Source organism: Taudactylus pleione, unplaced genomic scaffold, assembly GCF_031769625.1.
Source record: "Taudactylus pleione unplaced genomic scaffold, aTauple2 ptg000012l, whole genome shotgun sequence".
Taxonomy (NCBI): Eukaryota; Metazoa; Chordata; class Amphibia; order Anura; family Myobatrachidae; genus Taudactylus; species Taudactylus pleione.
In genome coordinates this window covers 9,071,060-9,092,461 of record NW_028284415.1, presented here as the reverse complement: position 1 = coordinate 9,092,461, position 21,402 = coordinate 9,071,060, and the positions used below count along the sequence as shown (strand labels likewise).

At 46.3% G+C, this 21,402-nt stretch overlaps 1 protein-coding gene across 1 annotated transcript in view; it reads right to left on the bottom strand.

The window, feature by feature from the left end:
* The window catches only part of ELAC2 (elaC ribonuclease Z 2), a 95,561-nt gene extending 80,645 nt beyond the window's left edge, over nucleotides 1-14,916 (bottom strand). Inside the window, exons 1-4 of the mRNA XM_088468613.1 lie at nucleotides 14,587-14,916; nucleotides 12,051-12,101; nucleotides 11,905-11,975; nucleotides 10,482-10,546 (exon numbers count right to left, since the gene is read on the bottom strand). Coding sequence (XP_088324739.1) covers nucleotides 10,482-10,546; nucleotides 11,905-11,975; nucleotides 12,051-12,101; nucleotides 14,587-14,828 — 429 coding nt within the window. The 5' untranslated portion in view covers nucleotides 14,829-14,916. The remainder of the gene's footprint in view (nucleotides 1-10,481; nucleotides 10,547-11,904; nucleotides 11,976-12,050; nucleotides 12,102-14,586) is intronic.
* Between the last annotated feature and the right edge of the window lie 6,486 nt (nucleotides 14,917-21,402).

The window sequence follows — 21,402 nt, the reverse complement described above, 5'->3', positions numbered from 1 at the left end:
TGGGCAGATGACCATGTGGCAGCCTTACAAAGCTGCCCAAGAAATACCCACCAACCTTGTGAAATGAGCAGTCACCATGGCCTGGGCATGAAGGTACACCTCAGTTAAGCGTGGCGAAGGGTTAAACGGAGCCATCTGGCCAAAGTCTGCTTGTACCTGGCCAGCCCCATTTGTGAAAGTCAGAGGACAAAAAGAGACTTAGTCTTATGGAGATCCCTGGTCCTGCACATATATTTGTAGGGCCCTCACGAAATCCAAAGAGGCCTACTTCTGCGAAGAATTAGGTGCATGAAAGGTAGGGACTACGATTTCCTGGTTTATGTAAAACAGAGAAACTACCGTCGGAAGGTAGCCTAATTGTGTCCGAAGAACAGCCCGTCTGAGTGAAAGACCAGAAATGGGGAGCAACAGGATAAAGCGCTCAAGTCTAACACCTGCTAGGCCGTCGCTATGGCAAGTACGAAGACAGTCTTCCACATGAGCCAGCGAATGTCCACAGAGTCCAAAGGGTGACGATTGAAGAGCCCAAAGACAAGTTTCATGGGGCCACCGGAGGAAGAAATGGAGGCTGAACGTGGAGAACAACCTGCAGGAAAGTCCATACATCAGGCATAAGAGCAATCTGCCTCTGGATGAGGACAGAAAGAGGAAACCTGCATTCAAAAGTAGTGAGAAAGAGACCCAAGTCCAGACCTGCAGAGAAAAAAAAAGGATTCTTGCAAGTCAAAATAATCTGGGTTTAGCTGAACACCTAGCAAAGTAAATCCGCCAGATGCGGTAATAAATTCTGGCAGGTGGTGGTTTACAGGCATTCAGCATGGCACGCACGACCGATCTAGAAAACCCCTTAGCTCTCAAGATGGATGTCTCAAGAGCCACCCCGTCAAAGCGAGACAAGCCAGATGCGGATGGAAGCATAGGCCCTGAGACAGAAGACCTGGCCGCAGAGGAAGACACATCAAAGAGTCAATGAAGAGGCCTAAGAGATCTGCATAACGAGCTTACCTCGGCCAATCTGGAGCTACCAGGATCAAGGTGCCGCCTTCCAACTTCAACTTGCCGAGGACCAGCGGAATTAGCAAGATCAGAGGGAAGATGTACATGAGGTGGAAGGTCCACCGAACTGTTAAGGGATCACGGATTCCTGCTGCGAGAGCAGTACCTCGGTAACTTGTGGCAAAATGCCATTAAGTGGATGTCCGGCAAGCCCCAACAAAGAACTAGAAACTGAAAGGCATCTGGATGAAGCATCTACTCGCCTGAGTGAACGTCCTGTTGGCTGAGGAAGTCCACTTCCTAATTCTGGACCCAGAGGATGAAAACGGCAGACAGAGCCGGAAGATAACTCTCTGCCCAGTTGAAAATGCGACCCACCTTCATGGAGGTTCGACTGCGATTGCTGCCCTGATGGTTTATGATGTGTTGTCAGACTGCACTTGGACTTGACAATTCTGAAGGAGCGGCAAAACTGGCTCTCTTGAACCATCCACCAATCCTGAAAGGACTGCTGACAGGTTACTACCCCCAACCTGTGCAGACTTGTCGGTGGGGAGGAGAACCAATTCCTGAATCCAAAAGGGGCGACCCTTGCCCAAGTTGAGCCCTGGAGCCACCACAAGAGGGAGAGCAAAACCTCTTCAAAGAGTATGATCGTTTGCATACTGAGCTGCTGATGTGACTTGTTCCACCGGGACAGAATTTCCATTTGAAGAGGTCGGAACTGAAATTGAGCATACTTCACCATGTCGACGGTGGAGACAGGAGAGCCCAGGATCTGCAAGCTTGAGTGTATTGACACTCGGCGAAGACGCAAGTACCTGCACATTTTGGCCAGTAGGTCCCAACGCTTCTCTGCTGGGAGGAAGACCCGCTGCACCTTGGAATCCAACAAGGCCCCCAGATGGCACATCTCCTGCGACGGAGTCAAGGATTTCTTCCAAGGATCAGTAGGTCGTCCAGAAAAGGAAGAATCCAGATACCCCTGCGCCGCAATTTAGCTGTCATGATCTTCGTGAAGACACGAGGAGCAGTGGAAAGACCAAATGGCCGTGCCCGAAATGAGAAATTATGCTCTCGGACCGCAAACCTGTGGAAGCACTGTTGACTGAGGCGGATAGGAACATGCAAATAGGCATCCTGGATGTCCAGAGAAGCCATGAAATCCCCTGGCTCTAGGCCAGAATGATGGATCGCAGAGACTCCATGCGAAATCTGGGGTTCCGCAAGAACCTGTTGAGGTCCTTCAAATTGAGAATTGGTTTGAACTAGGGATGTGCAGGCTCGGATAGGTTCGAGTTTGCACGTGGAGTTCGGATTTTTCCCTCCAAAAAAACGGAACTCAGAACGAGGCAAAACGTCATCTTACATGGACGAACATCATCATTCCTGGTCTTTTGTCCAGGAATGATGATGTTCGTCCATGTAAGATGACGTTTTGCCTCGTTCTGAGTTCCGTTTTTTTGGAGGGAAAAATCCGAACTCCACGTGCAAACTCGAACCTATCCGAGCCTGCACATCCCTAGTTTGAACCAAGAAGAGGTTGGCATAAAACCCCTTGCCTCTCTGATACCGGGGAACTGGAAAAATTACTTTGGAGGCCAGCAGGGAGTGGATGGACTTCCGTAGTGCTTCTGCCTTGCCCGGATCCACCAAAAAAGCCTGTGGAAAAAAAACTGGATTGGAGGCCGCTCACAAAAAGTTTAGGGCGTAGCCCATGAAAACAACCCCTCGTACACAGGTGCCCAACATGGTCGCCATCCAGGACTTGGAGAAGAGCAGATATCCCACACTGGAATCCCCCCTAGTGGAGGCCCACCCCGTTAAGCTGCAGGCTTGGAGGCAGGGCATCTGGTAGACCAGGGTTGTTTCGTTTGGCGCTTGAAACCCTTGGATAAGTGCCCCTGGAACCTTGAGAACGGCTGACCCTTGGCTTTTCCCTGTGGATGAAAGAAGCGATAATTAGACCTAGGGGCTGCCTCTGAAGGAAAAAGGCCTTTGGATGCTGCCACCGTGGCCATGATTTTGTCCAAAGTTGCTGAACGAGGATATCACCTGAAAAAGATAGAGCAACAAGGGCTTTCTTAGAATCCTAGTAAGGGCACCAGGAACGAAGCCAGAGGGCTTCCCTAGCAGCAACGGAGGACACCGATACCTTGGATGTAAGGACACCTCTGTCTATCGCCGAGATAAGAGTCTCTCAAATATGTTCCACTAGAGACAACATCTCGGTGCTATGGGTACCCGGCTGAGGCCACTTTCGGAAATGCCAGACGGCCTGGTCAACTGCTGTCAGCACAGCTAGTGGTCTCCCACACTGGCGGTGACAGCCGCAGCAACGCGGCTCCCTGCAAGCCTCTCTTACCTCCTCCCCCCGACATCCGGCTATGGGTCCCAGTGTGCTCAGAGGGCCCAGCTGCAGACACTGACCCAGTCGCCAGTGCTGCGGCCGCCGGCGCAGAGGGTTGGTGGAGTGAAGGTGCGGGTGTCCTATAGGACCCCTAGTGTTGCCCACTCTGAATTAAAATAAAAAGGAGAGTTATGGTAAAACTTACCCTTGTTAACTCTCTTTCTTCGAAGTCCATAGGCTCCACAGGGAGACAATGGGGTGTAGGTGGGACCTGGGAGGACCAAACAGCAAAGCTTTTAAATCCCAGGATGGTCTGGTCCTTCCCCCTATACCCCACCCACAGCCTGAGGGCAACTCAGTTTTTTTTAACAAGCCCAAGGCAGGAGCAGGATGGGAGAGAAAGAAGAAGACTGGTATACTGAAGAATCACACTCTCACACAGAGAAGGAAACAAGTGACCAAGAGAAGAAACCCATAGGCGGCCAGGTGCCCTGTGGACCCTTTGGACTTCGAAGAAAGTTAACAGGGATAAGTTTTACCATAACTCTCCTTTTCTTCTTCAGGGTCCATAGGGCTCCACAGGGAGGCAATGCGGATGTACCAAAGCAGTTGTTCAAGGGCGGGGACACTCCTGAGCTGAGAGGAGGACCCTGCACCCAAAGGAAGCATCCCGAGAGGTATATGTAAGAAAGGTGTGGACAAAAGACCACGTAACCGCCTTGCATAGTTGTTCAGCAGAGCTGCCATGCCAGGCTGCCCACTAGGTACCCACAGAGTGAGTAGGAAGAGCGGATACTGTAGCTGGCACAGGAAGGCCAGTCTGTGCGTAAGCCTGTGAGATAGTCATGCTAATCCATCTGCCCAGAGTCTGCTTGTTAGCTGGCCATCCCTTCTTGTGGAATCCATAAAAGAAAGAGGGAGTCCGATTTCCTGATGGTAGATCTTCAGAGCACAGACCACATCCAAAGAGGCCTCACCTGCCGAGAGGTCTGGTGATTGAAAGGCCAGAACTACAATTTCCTCATTTAGGTGGAAACTAGAAACCACCTTGGGAAGGAAGCCCAGGCGCGTTCTAAGAACAGCCCTGTCTTGATGAAAGATTAAAAAGTGGGAGTGACATGAAAGCACCCCTAAATCTGATACCCAACAGGCAGATGCTATAGCCAGAAGAAACAGAGTCTTTGCAGTGAGCCACTTGACATCCACTGATTCCAAGGGCTTGAAAGGAGGTTCCTGAAGTGCGTGGATCACCACTGAGCCACAGGAGACACAAAGGGAGGTTTTATATGTAGAACACCCTGCAGGAAGGTGTGAACATCCGGTAGAGGAGCAATTCTGCACTGGAACCAGAAGGACAAAGCAGAGACCTGCACTTTCAGCAATGCTAGGAGGAGGCCTAGATCCAATCCAGCCTGAAGGCAAGTATTCTAGAAACTTTAAAAACATGAGGGTCATAGTTTCTCTGAGCATACCATTGGAAATATGCATGCTATATGTGGTCATAAATTCTGTCTGAGGCCGGTTTACGTGCTCTGAGCACAGTCTGGACCACAGAGCTGGAATATCCCTTAGCTGTTAGGAGGGATGTCTCAAGAATCAAAAGTTAAAGACAGGCGGGCTAGGTCCGGATGTAGACATGGACCCTGAGACAACAGGTCTACTCGTAGAGGAAGTTGAAGAGGAATGTCTATGGAGAGACTTTGAAGATCGGAGTACCAATGGCGTCTGGGCCAAGCCTGAGCTATCAACAGGACTTGAACTTTCGAAGAACTCGAGGAAGCAGGGATAGTGGAGAGAAAAGATACGCCAATTGGAAATTTCACTTCACGGACAATGCGTACGCGAAAGCTGCGTCGGGGTCCCTTGTCTTGGCTCCATATACTGGAAGTTTGTGGTTGTGTATTTTGGCCATGGGATCCACATCTGGTAGACTCAATTTGTTCAGCAGGAGCTGAAAGACTTCTGGATGTAGAGACCACTCTGCTGCATGCATGTCGTGACGGCTGAAGAAATCCTCTTACCAATTGAGAACTCCTGGGATGAATACTGCGGAGATGCTGGAAGATGGCGGTCGGTCCATGTGAGAATGTGGGACACTTCTGCCATTGCTGTCCGACTTAAAGAGTGCCTGCCGCGGCGCTGTCGGGACTGTACTTGTACTGCCCTGCCCTGAAGAATATTCTGAGCCAGAGTGAGAGTTATGTAGATGGCACGAAGCTCCAGGATATTGATTGGTAACACTGCCTCGACTGGAGACCAGCGGCCCTGGAAGGAGTGCTGGCCGGTCACTACGCCCCACCCGCGGAGGCTTGCGTCTGTGGTGAGGAGAACCCAGTCCGGGATCCAAAAAGGGCGACCCTTGTCTAAATGTGATGTCCGTAGCCACCAGCCTAGGGACAGGCAAACCTCCAGGGAGTGGCCCATCATCTGGGATCTGAGCAGATTGGGTAGCCCGTACCACATGGAAAGGATCAGGTTTTGTAGGGGCCTGGAGTGAAACTGAGTGAACTCCACCATGTAGAAAATGGACACCATTGATCCCAAGGTCTGCATTACTCAGCGCTATATTATTGAGATCTTGTCTGCTGTTAGGAAGATTCTCTGAACCTGATAGTCTAGGAGGGCTGCCAAATGTACCATTCTCTGAGAAGGTGTCAGGGAAGACTATTTCCAGTTGATCAGCCAACCATGCATTTGTAGAAAGGCAATGGTTACCTGCAACTGGCAGTGAAGAATCTCTGGGGACCTGGCCAACAGCAAGAGATCGTCCAAGTATGGGAGTAGTCTGATCCCTTGACGACGAAGAGAGGCCACCATAACAGCCATGATTTTGGTAAAGACCCGAGGGGCCTTTGAGAGGCCAAACGGCAGAGCCTGAAATTGGTAATGCTGCTGTAGTATAGCAAACCGGAGATCTTGTTGATGAGAAGGCACTATAGGTACATGTAGTTAAGCGACTTGAATATCCAGAGACACTATAAAATCCCCATGATCCATAGCTAGGATAATAGAGCAGAAACCTGGGCACCCTGATAAACTTGTTCAGAGATCTGAGGTTGAGGATAGGCCGTTGAGACCCGTTGGGCTTCTGAACTAAGAAAAGGGTAGAATAATAGTCCTTGCCCCGCTGTAAAGAGGGTAGTGGAAAAATTACTCCTGAGAGCAGTAAGGACTGAATGTCCTTCTGGAGTAGCAGGGCCCTGCTAGGATCCGACTGGGGGTCCTGTGCAAAAGAACTGCTGGGGGTGGGGAAGGGGAATCGCCTCAGGAAGGATAAGGCATATCCGTGGGAGATCACTTCTCTTACCCAGATGTCTGAAGTGGTCGGACGCCAAAAGTGGGCGAATTGAAGAAGTCGGCCTCCCACCCACGGGAGAGGCCCGTCCCGTCAGGTTGAAGGCTTGTCCTCAGATTTGGTAGGTGGACGTCTAGTAGCCCACGTCTGTTTGGTCTTCGGCTTGGAGGCCTTAGTTAATGTCCAATACCTTGGAAAGGACTGATCTTTAGCTTGTCCTTGAGAACGAAAGGACCGAAGGGATGATGTCCGAGGCTTTGCATTATATGCAGATGGCAGGAACACCATCTTGGAAGCTGCCAAGGTAGGTAGTCACAATTTTATCCAATTCTGGGCCAAACAGGATTCTCCCTAGAATAAGGCAGAGACTCCAGAGCCTTTTTAGAGTCTGTATCTGCCTTCCAAGAGTGGAGCAAAACAATACGGTGGGCCACTACAGAGGTGGCAGATGCCCTGGATGCTAGGAGAGCCGTATCCATAGCTGCTTCACCCAAGTAGGAGGCTTCATCTCTAATGTGAGATATGTAGGACAGCTGTTCCCTCGAAGCATCAGGGGGAAATGTCTCTTCTAGGGTCTCAATGGCTTTAGCCACCCAGGCCGTAGCCCTAGCAGGATGAGTAATAACTCCTGTAAGAGAGTATATAGATTTTTGACAAGCTTCTATCCTATTTGTAGTTTCCTTCAAGGAGGTGGCAGTATGGATGGGTAAGGTAGCATTTTTTACCAGACGTGTTAGGGGAACTTCCTATTTAGTGCAATCAGCGGGAAGATGGTAAACTTTAAACGTTTAGGCAGCTGAAACCTTTTACCGGGCATATTCCAAGCCTCGCTCATGTGATCAGATAGCTGGTCAGAGTGAGGAAACTCTGGTAAAACTACCTTTTGTCATTTAAAAAAGTGGCTGCTTTGCCTTAGGAGCAGGTTCTGCCTCTTCTATATGTAGAATAGATTTGACAGCTCTCTCCAGAGCAGGTATATTTAATTTAATTTAGAGGTGAGCTCCTCGTCTCCGAAGAAGGAGTCAGAGTGAGGGAGGTCTGCGTCTTCTGCCTCCCCAGATGATACATTAGAATCTGATATCTGGGTGGACTGGGAAGATAACACAGCACGCTTAGTAGGTTTACTAGGTAAAGGTCTCTATTTTTGCAGTATTTGCTGAAAAGCTGTAGAGGTATCCGCCAAACTCTGTACTGAGGTAGAAAGTACATCTACCCATGGGGGAGGCCAAGGATGTGCAGGGAGCACCGGCTGTGGCCATCCCATAGGGGAGCTACCACGCGGACCGCTAAGTGGTCCGCAATTTTTGCCAGCACCTGTGAAAATGTAGCCCAGGGTGGGTCCTGAGGAGAAGACACCGGGGATGATGGGTCCTGGGCGGTAGAACAAGTTGTACAAAGATCATCCTGAATTAGGTCCTCTGGAGCTAAGCCCACTGAGCAGGACTTACAAGACACCAGAGTAGGAGCCCGTTTGTTATTTTTTCCTCTGCTAGACAAACACAAGTATAATAAAATACACAATCTGACAGTGCAGTGAGCAACCCAGATGTATGTGTAATATGGCACAGTGTAGTGTTCAACCGCGCTATATAGTATGTGATAGCCCTCACAAATATAGGGAGATGTGAGGTACAATGAACCCCCTGTACCTTAGTGTGCCAGGGTATAGTAGAATAAAGGGAAAGGTATAGAAAGTAGAGATCAGCGCTAGCACAAGTCACATACAAAACGCAGGAAAAAAAAAACAAAGCTTCACAAAAATCAATTACACAGACCGCAGTGGCTGGTAGGATATAGCGCTGTATAACCTGGCCCTTGGGAGAGGTATACAAGGAGAATGGATCCAGCATTCCCGGATATCTGCTTGCAGAAAATGGCTGCCGTGCGTCTCTGCATGGGCTGAGGATGAGGGGGGAGCAGCAAGACCGCAGTGGAAGGGCACCCTGAGCTGGGGGGAGAGGCTGCAGGGAGAACGCCTTCTCCCCTTGCTGATGTTACCCACTGGATCCTCTGGCCTCCAAAATATGCCCTGCACCAGTGATATATGCACCCTAGTGGTTTAGTGGAGTCCTGGGCGAACCACATCAGCACCTCCGGTCTTTCTCCTGAAACCGGAGGAAAGACAGCGCAAAGACGCAGGTCCCCGCAAGCAAGGATCTGCCTTACTTGTCCCCTGGATTCTGGCCTGCAGTCTGGAGAACCTGCTAGCTAGCCCCCGTTAAGAGCCCGGCCAAGCGTACATAGCCGAGGGCTGGTGTCACAGCGCCGTGGAGGGGTGATGGAGCAGCAGTGCAGATGTCCAAGGGTCTGTCTCGCACTGCTGCTCAGTATTAAAATAAATAGAAATGAAAATAAATTTTAAAAAAATAAATCTGCAAGAGGAGAAGGCAATCTCCCTGCAGCTTCTCCCCCCAGCTTACAATTAAAAATTGTGATCCTGCTCCTGCCAAACACCAATGAAACTGAGTTGCCCTCAGGCTGTGGGCAGTGTATAGGGGGAAGGACCGGAGTATCCTGGGATTGAAAAGCTTTGCTTTTGGTGTCCAGTCCTCCAGGTCCCACCTACATCCCACTGTCTCCCTGTGGAGCCCTTTGGACCCTTAAGAAGAAAATGTGAGACTGCTTAAGCAGCCCTTATAACTAGTGCCAGCTCCTGGTAGCACCTTTGGTGCCTGGACTCCTACTCCAGCATATGCCCACTGTCTAAGCCTGTGTCCCCTATGATATGTAGAAGAAATAGAGTAATCCAGTGATTGAAGGAGGAAGTCCTTCATATGTAAGGAAGGGAGGATTGCACTTTGTGATTAGAGTAAAGCTGCCCATCCACTAGCAGACATGAAAACAACTGCAGGATTACGACATTGTAATCGTTTGTCAGTCTGTGATGAGCCTGCACTGAACGAGCAGTCATTCAGTGCAGGCTCATCAATCATCTGCAAACATGCTCAACCTGACGTTATCGTCAGGTTGACCAGCATGTTTGCACGATGATAGAGGTCTAAACGACCAGCGGGGACGTGCATTGCTGGTCGTTTTAGACATTTTTGCAAACGATTTATGAACGATTGTTATTAATTGCTCAACTTAGTTGTCTAGTGCAGGGATGGGGAACCTCAGGCCCGAAGGCCGTATAAGGCCGTATAAGGCCCGTGGAATAATTTGGTCTGGCCCTCTGAGCTTTTTTTCTGCTAGCCTCATCTGGCTAGCAGGGTGCCTAGAATGGCACCCTGCAGCCAGAATCTATGTAGTAGTGCCGCCTTCAGCGTCCTTAGGAAACTTCAGACAGTCACACCGCTGCCCTTACAGCTCCCCTGTAGCATCCTCAGGATGTTTCGGGCATTGCTGTAACCACCGGCGATTGTGGCCCCACCCCTGTGTGACGTCACCAGGGACACGAATAATGTTATATATATCAAATGGCCCTGGGCAGAAAAAAGGTTCCCCGCCCTTGGTCTAGTGGATGTGCACCTTATGATTGGCAGCTAACATGGATCAATAGGCTCTTTATTAGGAGTTTCAACATACTAATGAGGCCATTGAAGTGAACTGGCTTTCCTGAAAATGGGGAAAGGTAGTACCGAGAGTGATTAGAATTGTGTACCCACATAACACTATGGTGTTGAAAAGGCACATTATAATGCAACCAACTGGCCGAACAGTAAACCAGGTGATAGTTTTTTAAAGATGTCATACAAAAAATAACTGTACTGGATGCACATGACAAGTTTTTTAGGCCAGATTGTAAAGTAACAGGTTATAGAGCTCCTGTATTACAGGCTCACTAACTGATGAGAACAAGCAGAACGGGCCTTAAAAAAAAAAAAAAAAAATTGTACTTACCAGCTGAGGAGGTCCAGATATCACACAGTTAGGACGCCCCACATCTCTCAAAGTCAAAAGCAAACCTAGAGAGGAAACGTATCAAATTACCAATATTTACCAAAATGCAATGTACAAGTTTTCAGATAGTTGAGATATAATAGAAAAAAATATCTTTATATAGGGTAGTGTCCTGTAACTGATATTGGAAAATAAAAAGGTGTTTACTGTTTTTCTACAATTGATTTTGACTCATTTTGGGCGTTACTTAGTGTCAGACATACACGGACTCGTAAAATTATTTCTGATCGATTTAGAGACATAAGTCTCAAAGCTCCCTCCCCTTGTCGTAACTGGGTCTGATGTGGCTCGATTCTCACTACAACCTGGTTTCACTAAATTTAGAAAGTACTAAAAATTGCAGTACACAATAAGAGCAGATAACAAGTACACAATGGGGATTGGAGCCTGTAAAATGAAGAGTAGAAGGCAGCAAATAAGATTTTATTTAATGACAACACTAACAAATGTATGTCCAAGTTTCCTCCTCTGAAGCATTATTTTTTGCGCACGGCATCTATTCACCGGCGGTGATCGCTGCAACGCTATTTTTCCCACCCGAGGGACACATGCCAATACTTCCTCGCTGCGGTCCTGCTGTGCAGTGTCTACAACTGTGCCAGGCTGAGGGAGATGTTGGCTGGAGGGGAAAATGTGCAGCAGGTCCCAGGAGTGACTATTGATCCACAGGAGCCTTCCCCAGAGCCTCCAACAACCCAGGATCTATGGCTGGCCACCTCACTATAAGTAATTCCAGCTAAATAACTACCTTCAAACATGCTCCCATCAAATAAAAACAGTTAAAAAACACAAAGTAAAATGCTATGTCTATGCTGCCATGCTTGTAGCACTTAACTAAAAACTGAGAAGTAGGGAAGAAGCTTTTAAACAGAATTAGTCAGTCTTATAAAGTGCTAACTTCCTGATGTCCTTACCTAACCTCAAGGTGGGCAGTGTTCCCTAGATGGAACATGAATTCATGTATTCTCCTTCTCTACACTTGACCCAAGTACACAGCAGGTAGTGTGATATTAGCCAGAAATTTAATTTGTTATACTTCATTTATAATATAAAAACATTCAGCAAGCTGTGCAATCAGAGAACATCAGTCCATAACCCCAAAAGGCTTACAAATCAATTTTCCTACCACACACACACATGGTACCCAAGTGAAAAACCAACCAGTTTTTCTGGCCTGGGTGAGGAAACCAGAGCACCCAAAGAAAACACACACACACACACACACACACTCACTCTCACTCTGACCAGCAGTCCATTGGTTAGCAATGTTAATCACTATACGATCCGTGCCAAAGTCCTACATCCTAACTTGAGGAACATACCACAGGTTATTGAAAAAAGTTTTGTTAAAAAAAATACCTACCTGATAAGCCTCCAACATTTGCCCAATTCATTCGTGTCACGAACACGTTATCAAGATGTGATAACTTCAGCCTACGATTGAGAACACACAGATAGTGATAAAGCCCAATATTTCAGTTAATCTAAAGCGCTACATTAAAGTCTTACTTGTGCTCGGTCATAATTCTCTGCACCCCTTCGCCACAATTAAACAGATACCTTGAAGAAGAAAAAAATAAAGATATGGTAATGTCCACAGCACATACAAAAAATGAGGCCTCTTCTACATAAGCATTTGGCCTCACCACAAATGTGGGCCATGTAATGCAGAGTAAGCCAAAGAGCTTCCCATAGGGATCATTGATCCTTCTTTCAAAATTGACACAACCAAAATAAAGAAAACAAATAGATGCAGCAGTGCAGTATGCTGCATCCAGATTCCATTATCAGTCTTCTATTACATATATGCAATATTGGTTTAGCATAGGAATCAGAAATCTCTTTGCGAAGTTCAGCTTGAAGTCCATTCCAGCACAACCTTAAGAAATCAATGTATCTAAAACCGAACAGAATTGTTTTTCCTAAGCTGGCTTGTTCCCTGGAATCATGTGGGGTGTATCTTTTTCCCAGGGCACCTTCATTGCTCACTTCACCGCCTTAAAAGATTGCAACTCGTCATTGGTCCTCCCATTTTACCTCTCTGCAGCTGTTTAAACGTAGTTACAACTTAAAGTACTAGCAGGGCTCTGGTAAACAGGCTGTATGGAGCAGCTGTTATGTACTCTGTCTTTGGACCATCTAAAGAAATAAGTTCCTACAGTACAGATGTGTCCTGCTCCATCGTTGTTGTGTAAGCAGCAAATCGCGCCACGCATGGTGCGAGGCGTGTGCCTGCGAGCGGATACGCGCACTGCTTTCGCACCTATATAGGATTGCATGGTATCGTAGCATATGCTGCTGAGGGTAATCGCGTGGCACGATGCGTGCGCATGTTTGTAGCGCAATCGGCAAAGATGTAGCAGGACACATCTGTAGGTGATCGTCTAGCTTTAATAATTTAGCATGTCTGTGTGACCCATTTATAACACTAGCATTGCTCTGGTTTTTGAAATAGTGGTGTAAATAAGGAACTTTGGGCCTGATTCAATATGGATCGCAATTGCCATCACAACTGCGAATTCGCACGGAACACAACTGCTAAAATATGCTACTGCATGCCAAAGCTCAGCCGGGATAAAGACACCCAACTACTGCTTTCTCACATTCGTTAACTGTCGCTTTTGTACGTGAACATCGGTACCATTGACGCACATCGACCAGGTCTGACCTGCCGCCATCACAGTGGCTAATTTATGCACGCCCAAGCAATGGCGTTCAAATGGCCACGCACGCCTGCATTATTTTTACCACTCCCCCGTCACCACCCCCAAATGCTAACAGCCTGTCACTGACTCTGTGATGGATCCCTCTGTATGTCCATAATCGCAGTACGATCGCAGCGCACACACAGTGACTTATACGCAATGGCAAACAATCGCTCAATCTGCATACGTAGTTGCACTTGCGATCGGTACTGAATCAGGCCCTTTGTATATAAGGTTGCAGATTGGTCAGTTAGTAACAAATGTAACACACACATGCTGACTAACTATTATTAATCCACCTGATAATTGCGGGAGGAATTGGAGGCATATATGCAAACTAATTATACTGTACACAAACCTACAATGTTCATAAGAAATATGAATTAAAGTAATAACACGCTTCTTACTGCCACTTATTGATTTTAGTCCTGACCTCAGAAATCAGCAACTTGAAAGATCAATCTCTCCATCAGCCATAACATTAAAACCACATGCTTAATATTGTGTACGTCCCCATTGTGCCACCAAAACAACTTTAACCAGTCGAATCATGGACTCCACAAGACCTCTGAAGGTGTCCTATGGCATCTGGCACCAAGTTGTTAGCAGCAGATCCTTTAATGGTGGGTACACACTGGGCGATATTACTGAGCGACTGCACGATTACGACATCGTAATCGTGCAATCGCTCAGTAATCGTGCACTTTTATGTCAGTAACGACCAGCGATGCGCACTCCCGCTGGTCGTTTCCAACATTGTCCATCGCCTGAACATGCAGCACAATCTGACGACCTCGTCAGGTTGCTGCATGTTGGGGAATGGTGGAGAGGGCCCGGCGCTGAACGATATTTTAATTATATCGTTCAGCAGCTGTACTCAATGTCATGAACGACATTGAGCACAGCCTGCCGGGGACACACTAGACGATATCGCTCAGGGAGCATATCGTGTAGTGTGTACGCACCATAAGTCAGGGGTCTTCAACCTTTGGTCCTCCAGCTGCTATGGAACTACACATCCCAGCATGCACTGCCACCGTTTTGATATAACAGCATGCTAAAATTGTGGCAAGGCATCCTGGGATCTGTAGTGCCACAGCAGCTGGAGGGCCAAAGGTTGAATTCCCCTGCTTTAAGACATGTAAGTTGGGAGGTGTGGCCTCCATGGCTCTGACTTATTTTTCCAGCACATCCCACGGTCGCTTCATTGAATTGCAATCTCCCTAGTCCCACAGGTTACCTGTCACTGAGAACTGCCTTGGCACTAATACCTTATTGCCAGTGCACAGCATTAAGGATGAGGCCAGTCGTTCGCAGAACTGGGGGAGGCAACTAGTTACCTGTTGTACTCGGAGAAGACGTAGAATGAGGCCCCCGAGTCCCTGGCCCCGGCGGCCACCACTTGCACGAAGACATTGTACGGGGGGGACCGGGCAACCGCACCCTTCTGCTCCCGGATCTTGATGTGCCGCATGGTCTCCTTGGGCATCTTCCTCTTGCGGGTGCTGAGGCCCCGAACCTCGAGGTTGGCCATTCTGGAAGCCCAGGACAGGCGCCTCCACAGCAGGCCTGCAAACCCCATACACACGCCGCTTGAGCGTCTGACAGGAGGTCATAGAACCATGTGGCACTGCTGCAGCCAATCAACAGCCTTAACCCGGTTACGAAACATCCAGCTAGCCAGTCAGCGTGCTGTGAATGCTAGGAAACATTCCAATCAACGTAAGGTCTTCGGTTGCTCGGCAACAACTGGCCTATAGTAGTCACATTATTGCACACCGCAGAGCCAATCAGCTGTCAGTCTGCTTCCCTGCTCTCTATGCTGTAATGGTTAGGACTAGACTATACAGCGCAGATGGACCTGTGACGTCACACCCACGTGACCCGGCCTGAAAGGGGGAGGGGCGGGGATGTTAACGGGAAACCAAAATTGTCCCATCGCGGGCTCGCTGCGCTCACCACAATTATTTATTCCCCCACTATGCCCTAGTGGATGGTCCAGCCTCCTGCAGCGGTCACGTGGTGGATACGTCACAGAGGTCCTTTCTCCAACTTGGAAATAGCAGCAACCATGCTTTTGGTAATGGTTGGCTGTATTTCCCCTTCTTGCTAGGGACCTGGAAGTGACGTGAGTGAGGGCGGAAGTGCAGTTCCTGCCCATGACAGCCAGTTAAAGAAGTACTTTGTCCCGACTTAAACAAGTTTGTTGACCCCTCGCAGGCTCGCTGCGCTCGCCACGCTTCGGGTACGGTGGCTCGCTACGCTCGCCACATGGCTATATTCCCCCTCTATGCCCACTTGGATGGCAGGGAATGACGCTGGACACTGGCTGATTACATCAGTGTCCTCTCCGTGAAGGGGATTTAGACATTACCGTGCTGTAATGTCATTCATTTCTCATTCCTTTTATCGCCAAGGTGCCCAGACGCTGCCTATTACTCTCCATTCACTTAATGGAAAGTGCGTGATATAAATAAAGTGCCAAGGCATTAGGTTTTGATGTGATTTATGGACAATATTCCTCTTATCGCACACCTAGGTTAGTTATCATTGGAGGCTGGCTACAGAGTAGAGATTCATAAAGAAGTCACTCTGCTGTTTACCATGCTGGAGCTACTCTAATGCTGGCCACACACATAGCGATATTTTACCCGATCTGGCCGATTCCGACACATTGGAACAACAGATCGTGTAAAATGTGGCCAAATCCTGAGTAAATTAAGAGTCCACACTCACGATCACAATGCGATGCGCGTCCCCGCTGGTCGCACATCGCATCGTCATATCTGCCGTGCAGTAGGGCAGATCTGACAATCTAGGAGGCGATGCACTGTGAAAGTCTGGATGCAGGAGAGATCGTTTGAAGATTGGACACCAAATTATTGCAGATCGCGTGGAGATCGTGTGCAGAGCTACCAGGGAGAGTTTCAAGGGAAATCGTACACATCGGCTGATCGTGTGCAGATCGCCATATGTGTGGCCACCTTAAGGGGGGTATTCAATTTGGAGCGGAAAGTCCACCCTGGACTTTTCGCTCCATATCGGAGGTTTGGACGGGGATAAAGTATCGGGTGCGTGCCCGCTTATCTTCATATTCAATTTAAAAAGTGCGGAACCGGGACCCGGCGAAAAAGTCTCTTTCGAAAAGTCCTGTCAGTTTTCGGGATTTGATCCTGGCACACCCCAAAATATGTCCTGACATGGGGAATCACTATGGGTACACCAGTTTTGGCCTTCCGCATATTGTCAGGGTTTTTAAATAGCCGCTGCAGGTGCATAAATGCTGCTATGAAGAAGTGGTGAAGAATAGCACTTTGCTTTATTGGGGGGGGGGAATATCTTCCCACAAAATTTGGGGTACATAAAAACGGGTGCAAGCATATTTTTAAGTCCCTAAACTAATTTTTGAAAATTCTACAAAAATGCACCTGCTGCTACCAGCCGCAATGAAGAAAACACCTGCCGCTTAATTGGAAAACCCTCTGGAATTAATTTAGCTACTTTAGAAGTTTGTTCCCGATTTTTTAATATTTTTTTTACCCCCAAAATGAAAGTTAATTTTTTGGGGTGTCCCGATTTTTTATTTTAACTTTTTTTTAACAGTTTATTTTTAGCTGACACTCCCAGGGGTGAAGGCTATTTTTTTTAAACCTGCACCCCTAAACCCCAATTCTGCACATTTAATCGCCATGTAAAACATGGTGAAAACTTATCCTCGTTTTTTTACAGAGACTTTTTGCATCAGTGAAAAGTCTTTGTAATTGAATAAGGTGATAATTGAAACATGCAAAAATGACGTCAATGGCGATAATTTATCGCCGATTCCGACTTTCCGCAGCCAAATTGAATACTGCCCTAAGAAGTAAGAACCGTAGCAAAAATCCCTCCTCTAACACTGCCAGTGAAAGGCCGATACTGCTATGCCCCTGCCATGTTAGAGGTGAGGTAATTTGTAGGGAAATTCAGTGTCTATAGAGATAGCATTACGCACCATAAAATAGGTTAAGGATGGTGAAATGTCTGATATTTGGAGCATTGAGACTTAGGCCCGTATTCAATTAGAGGTGGTTTTCGACACTTTCCGAAGTATCGCCCTATTCAATTCCAGGACGTTTTCGCCTGTGCAAAAACTCCATAGGCTAAATAGGCGAAAGAGTTTCTCCACCCAAAGTGCAAAATCTTTATTTTGGGCTAAAAATGTTGGGACTTGGTTCAGAACCATTTGGACACCCCTCTAATGACTATTAAAGCAAAAAACCTAAAAAAAAATTAAATACCACCCTAAAAATGTAATGTAATTTTTGGGCTGAAAAAGTGATGGAAAATGTATCTAAAGTAATGGGACAGGTATTTTGGGGGGCTGTATGGATGGAACAGGTGTTTTTAGAATTTCAGGGAGCTGCATCAGCTGTTTTTTTATGAAGTTTTTTAAAATGCACTTAATTAATTCCAAAATAAACTAGTACCCATTTAATGTACCCCCAGTTTAACTACAACAATTATTTTTCACCAAAGAAATTTCTTTATATAATTTTTTCACAATAATGCAATAGTGCATATAACAGCCATTTGACTCAATTTAGGAACCCAAAATACTTTTATTACAGCTATTAATACACTTCTATATTGATTACCAGGGTCACTTATGCTTTTTTGGGGGTACAGACTGATTTCCCCCAAAAAAGCAGTCCTTTCCGCTAGTTTCACAACATTCGCACATCCGCGTTTTCGCCTGTTTTGCAATTGAATAGGGTGAAAAGCGGGAGCACGCATTGTGAAAGTACGTGATAACTTCGCCTCAAAACAAGCGAATGAGGCGAAAACATTGCGCTTTTCGCCGATCTCGTCTTTTCGCGGCTAATTCAATCCGGGTCTTCGGGGTATATTTACTTTTGCTAAGATTGCATACCTGTGAGAGTTTCCCCTGATTTTCAACCATGGAGATTTACTAAAGGCAAACACGGGTGTAAAAACACAATTCTATCTGCAAAACACAGCCCAACACACAAATAGAAGACAATACACCGCCGAACCAACTCGCAGGTACTTTGCAAACGCGATCAAACATGGAGCAAACTTGGGCCAAAATAGAAGTTTGAAATACTGTACACCACCTCAGGAGCACGTTGAGTTGAATCACTGCACAAATTAGTGTGATTTGTACAGGCTTCTGTGTGTTCTAGTTAAAATAAAGGCATAAAAATGGGGGGGGAACAGCGTGGGGTCCCCCCCTAAAAAGCAACCCAAGCCCTGGACCTCTGAGCCAATTCTGGGACAGGAAAATCAGGGAAAACCGTTGTGGGGTTCCCTCTATTTTCCTATAACCAGCACTGGGCTGAACCAGCCAGGGTGGTAATGCCACAGCAGCAGGGCCGGTGCAAGGTGGCAAACTTTTTAGCCTACCGCCCCTCACCCCGAGTTTTGAAAAAAAATTCTTACCTGCTTCTGGCTGGCATGGCTGCGGTCCAGATCCACGGATGTCTGATGCCAAACGCTGTCCATAATCCACTGCTGCAGTAAAATTTCTAGGTGGAGGTCAGGGGAGACTTCATGTTAGGACAAAGTGGAAGGCAGCAGTTAGAAGACACTTACCACATCTCTTGGGTCACTCAGCCGAATTGCACTGGAAGGGCACTGGGCGAAGAATACTGTGTGAAGTGGTTGTGCTGGATGTTTTAGTGTAACAGGTCTGGCACTCACAGTAAAAATACAATACAGTACTTTACCCAGTGCCCTCACATGAAGATAACATATTCCAACAGGAGGTGCGGAACTCGCGGCCTATGGTAAATGATCCATAACACAGCAGATGTATGCTGACGTTTTGGTGCTTGATAACAGTGCGAATATTAATAAAGCACTAAAAAGTACATCTGTGTTGTGGATCATTTACCGCAGACCACGAGTGCCGCTCTTCTTGCTGGAATATATTTGACACACATATATATGTGTGTAAACTATATATATATAGTTTAGTTGGACGATATCATGTAATCTTTTACATAAATATACCAACTTTTTTCACAAGTTTCCCGAGTGCCGCTGCTTGCTTGCCATCGTTTATATATATATATATATATATATATATATATATATATATATATATATGTGTGTATATATACAGTCAGGTGCATAAATATTGGGACATTGACAGAATTTTCATATTTTGGCCTCTATTCACCACCACAATGGCTTTGAAATGAAACAAACAATGTGTGCTTTAACTGCAGACTTTCAGATTTAATTTGAGGGTAATTACATTCAAATCAGGTGAACGGTGTAGGAATTAAAACGGTTTCTATATGTGCCTCCCACTTTTTAGGGGCCAAAAGTAATGGGACAAACTGAACAATCCTAAATCAAACTTTCACTTTTTTTTTTTTAAATCATGTAGATTTTTATTAGAAAATTTTCTACATATTATAAACAAAACAAAAAAACAGATAAACAAGTTAATAAGTGTTGCCAATAAAAAAGGAAAGTACAGTGGTACAATTAAATACCAAAATATACAATCAAAGAAGAATCAGCAGTAAACCTAACCTGAGATCACAAATATGACATATAAACAGCTCGCGCATGGAAGTAAAATAACATAATCGAACAATAAGGAAGCAAACAAAACAAAGAATGGGGCAAAAACAAAAAAAGGAAAGAAAAAGGAGAATAGAAGAGGCTAGATTACACGGAAGGATCCCCAATTGGTCTACGAAGGCCCAAAAAAGAAAGCCCATCTATCCCATAATTTGTGAAATTTAGAAAGGGCTTTACGACTAGTATAGACATACCTTTCATGATCAATGGTATCATTAACAAGTGCCCTCCATTTGTGTATATCAGGAGGATCTGGAGCACACCAAGAACGGGCAATAATTACTTTTGCTAAAGTGGATAAGCCTAAAACATAACGATAAATATTTGAATTAAACAATTCCTCAATATCCAATGCGAATAAACAAAGTTTTGCCTCTAAGGGAGGTAATGAGGGGAAAGTAAACTGTATATCAGACCATACCAAGGTCCAAACATCATTATCTCTAGGGCAATCTCATAACAAATGCCAAAAATCGCAACCAAGAGCATGACATTTGGGGCAATTAGTTGGAGCATTAATATCAATACGTGCAATAGAAACGGGACCGGTAAGACCTGTGCAAAATAAAATAATGGATTTGTTGGAAACGAACACAAGGGGAAGTGTATCTTACAGAGTCCAACAACTGAGACCATTGTTCATCCTGAAGAGAACCCAAATCTAGTTCCCATTTATTCCTAAGGGGGAGAAGGGCATCTGGCAAATTACGAGAGGTAAGATCACTATAAAGACAGGAGACTGTCTTACGAACAGGTAATTTGATAAGTGCAAGTTTAAGAAGAGAAGGTGATAATAAAACAGGGTCAGATCCAAACTGGGAGTGCAGGGCATGACGAAGTTGAAGGTATCTATAAAATGCAGTACGGGGAAGGCCAAACTCCATGCACAAATGATCAAAGGAGTGAAGCACCCCATTATGAAACATGGCCAAGGGATTTGATACCATATGAAATCCAGAAGGACTCCGATCCCAGCACTCCCAGCTCAGAAAAACCACCATTATACCACAGGGGGATCTCCGGATCCACACCCTCATCCCCAAATAATCCCTGAGCAAAATGCCAAACCAGTCAAGCCTGTCGAAGTAAGGGGGGAGATCTAACCGGCAATTTTACAGATAACAAAATTTGTAGAGGAGCCTGTTTGCACACTAAGAAATCCCGCCAAAGCGGTATCAGTACCAGCAGATAACCAGGGCACCAATTGTGACAGCTGTGAAGCCATATAATAAATACGTAAATTAGAAAGGGCCAGTCCACCTGAAGATTTAGATCTACAAAGTGTACGGAGAGCAATCCGTGGTCTCTTATCCCCCCACACAAAAGAAGATAAAATAGAATCAATATGAGAAAAAACTTTTTTGGGAATATATACAGGGGTATGCTGTAAAACATACAAGTATTTAGGTTGAATGGACATCTTAAATAAGTTAATACGACCTGTCACTGTAAGCCGAAGTTTCTTCCACACATGAATCTGTTGTTTAAAAGCTGAGGTAATGGGCATCACATTTAATTCTACAAAGTCAGCAGGGATAGGTGAAATGGAGACACCCAAATAC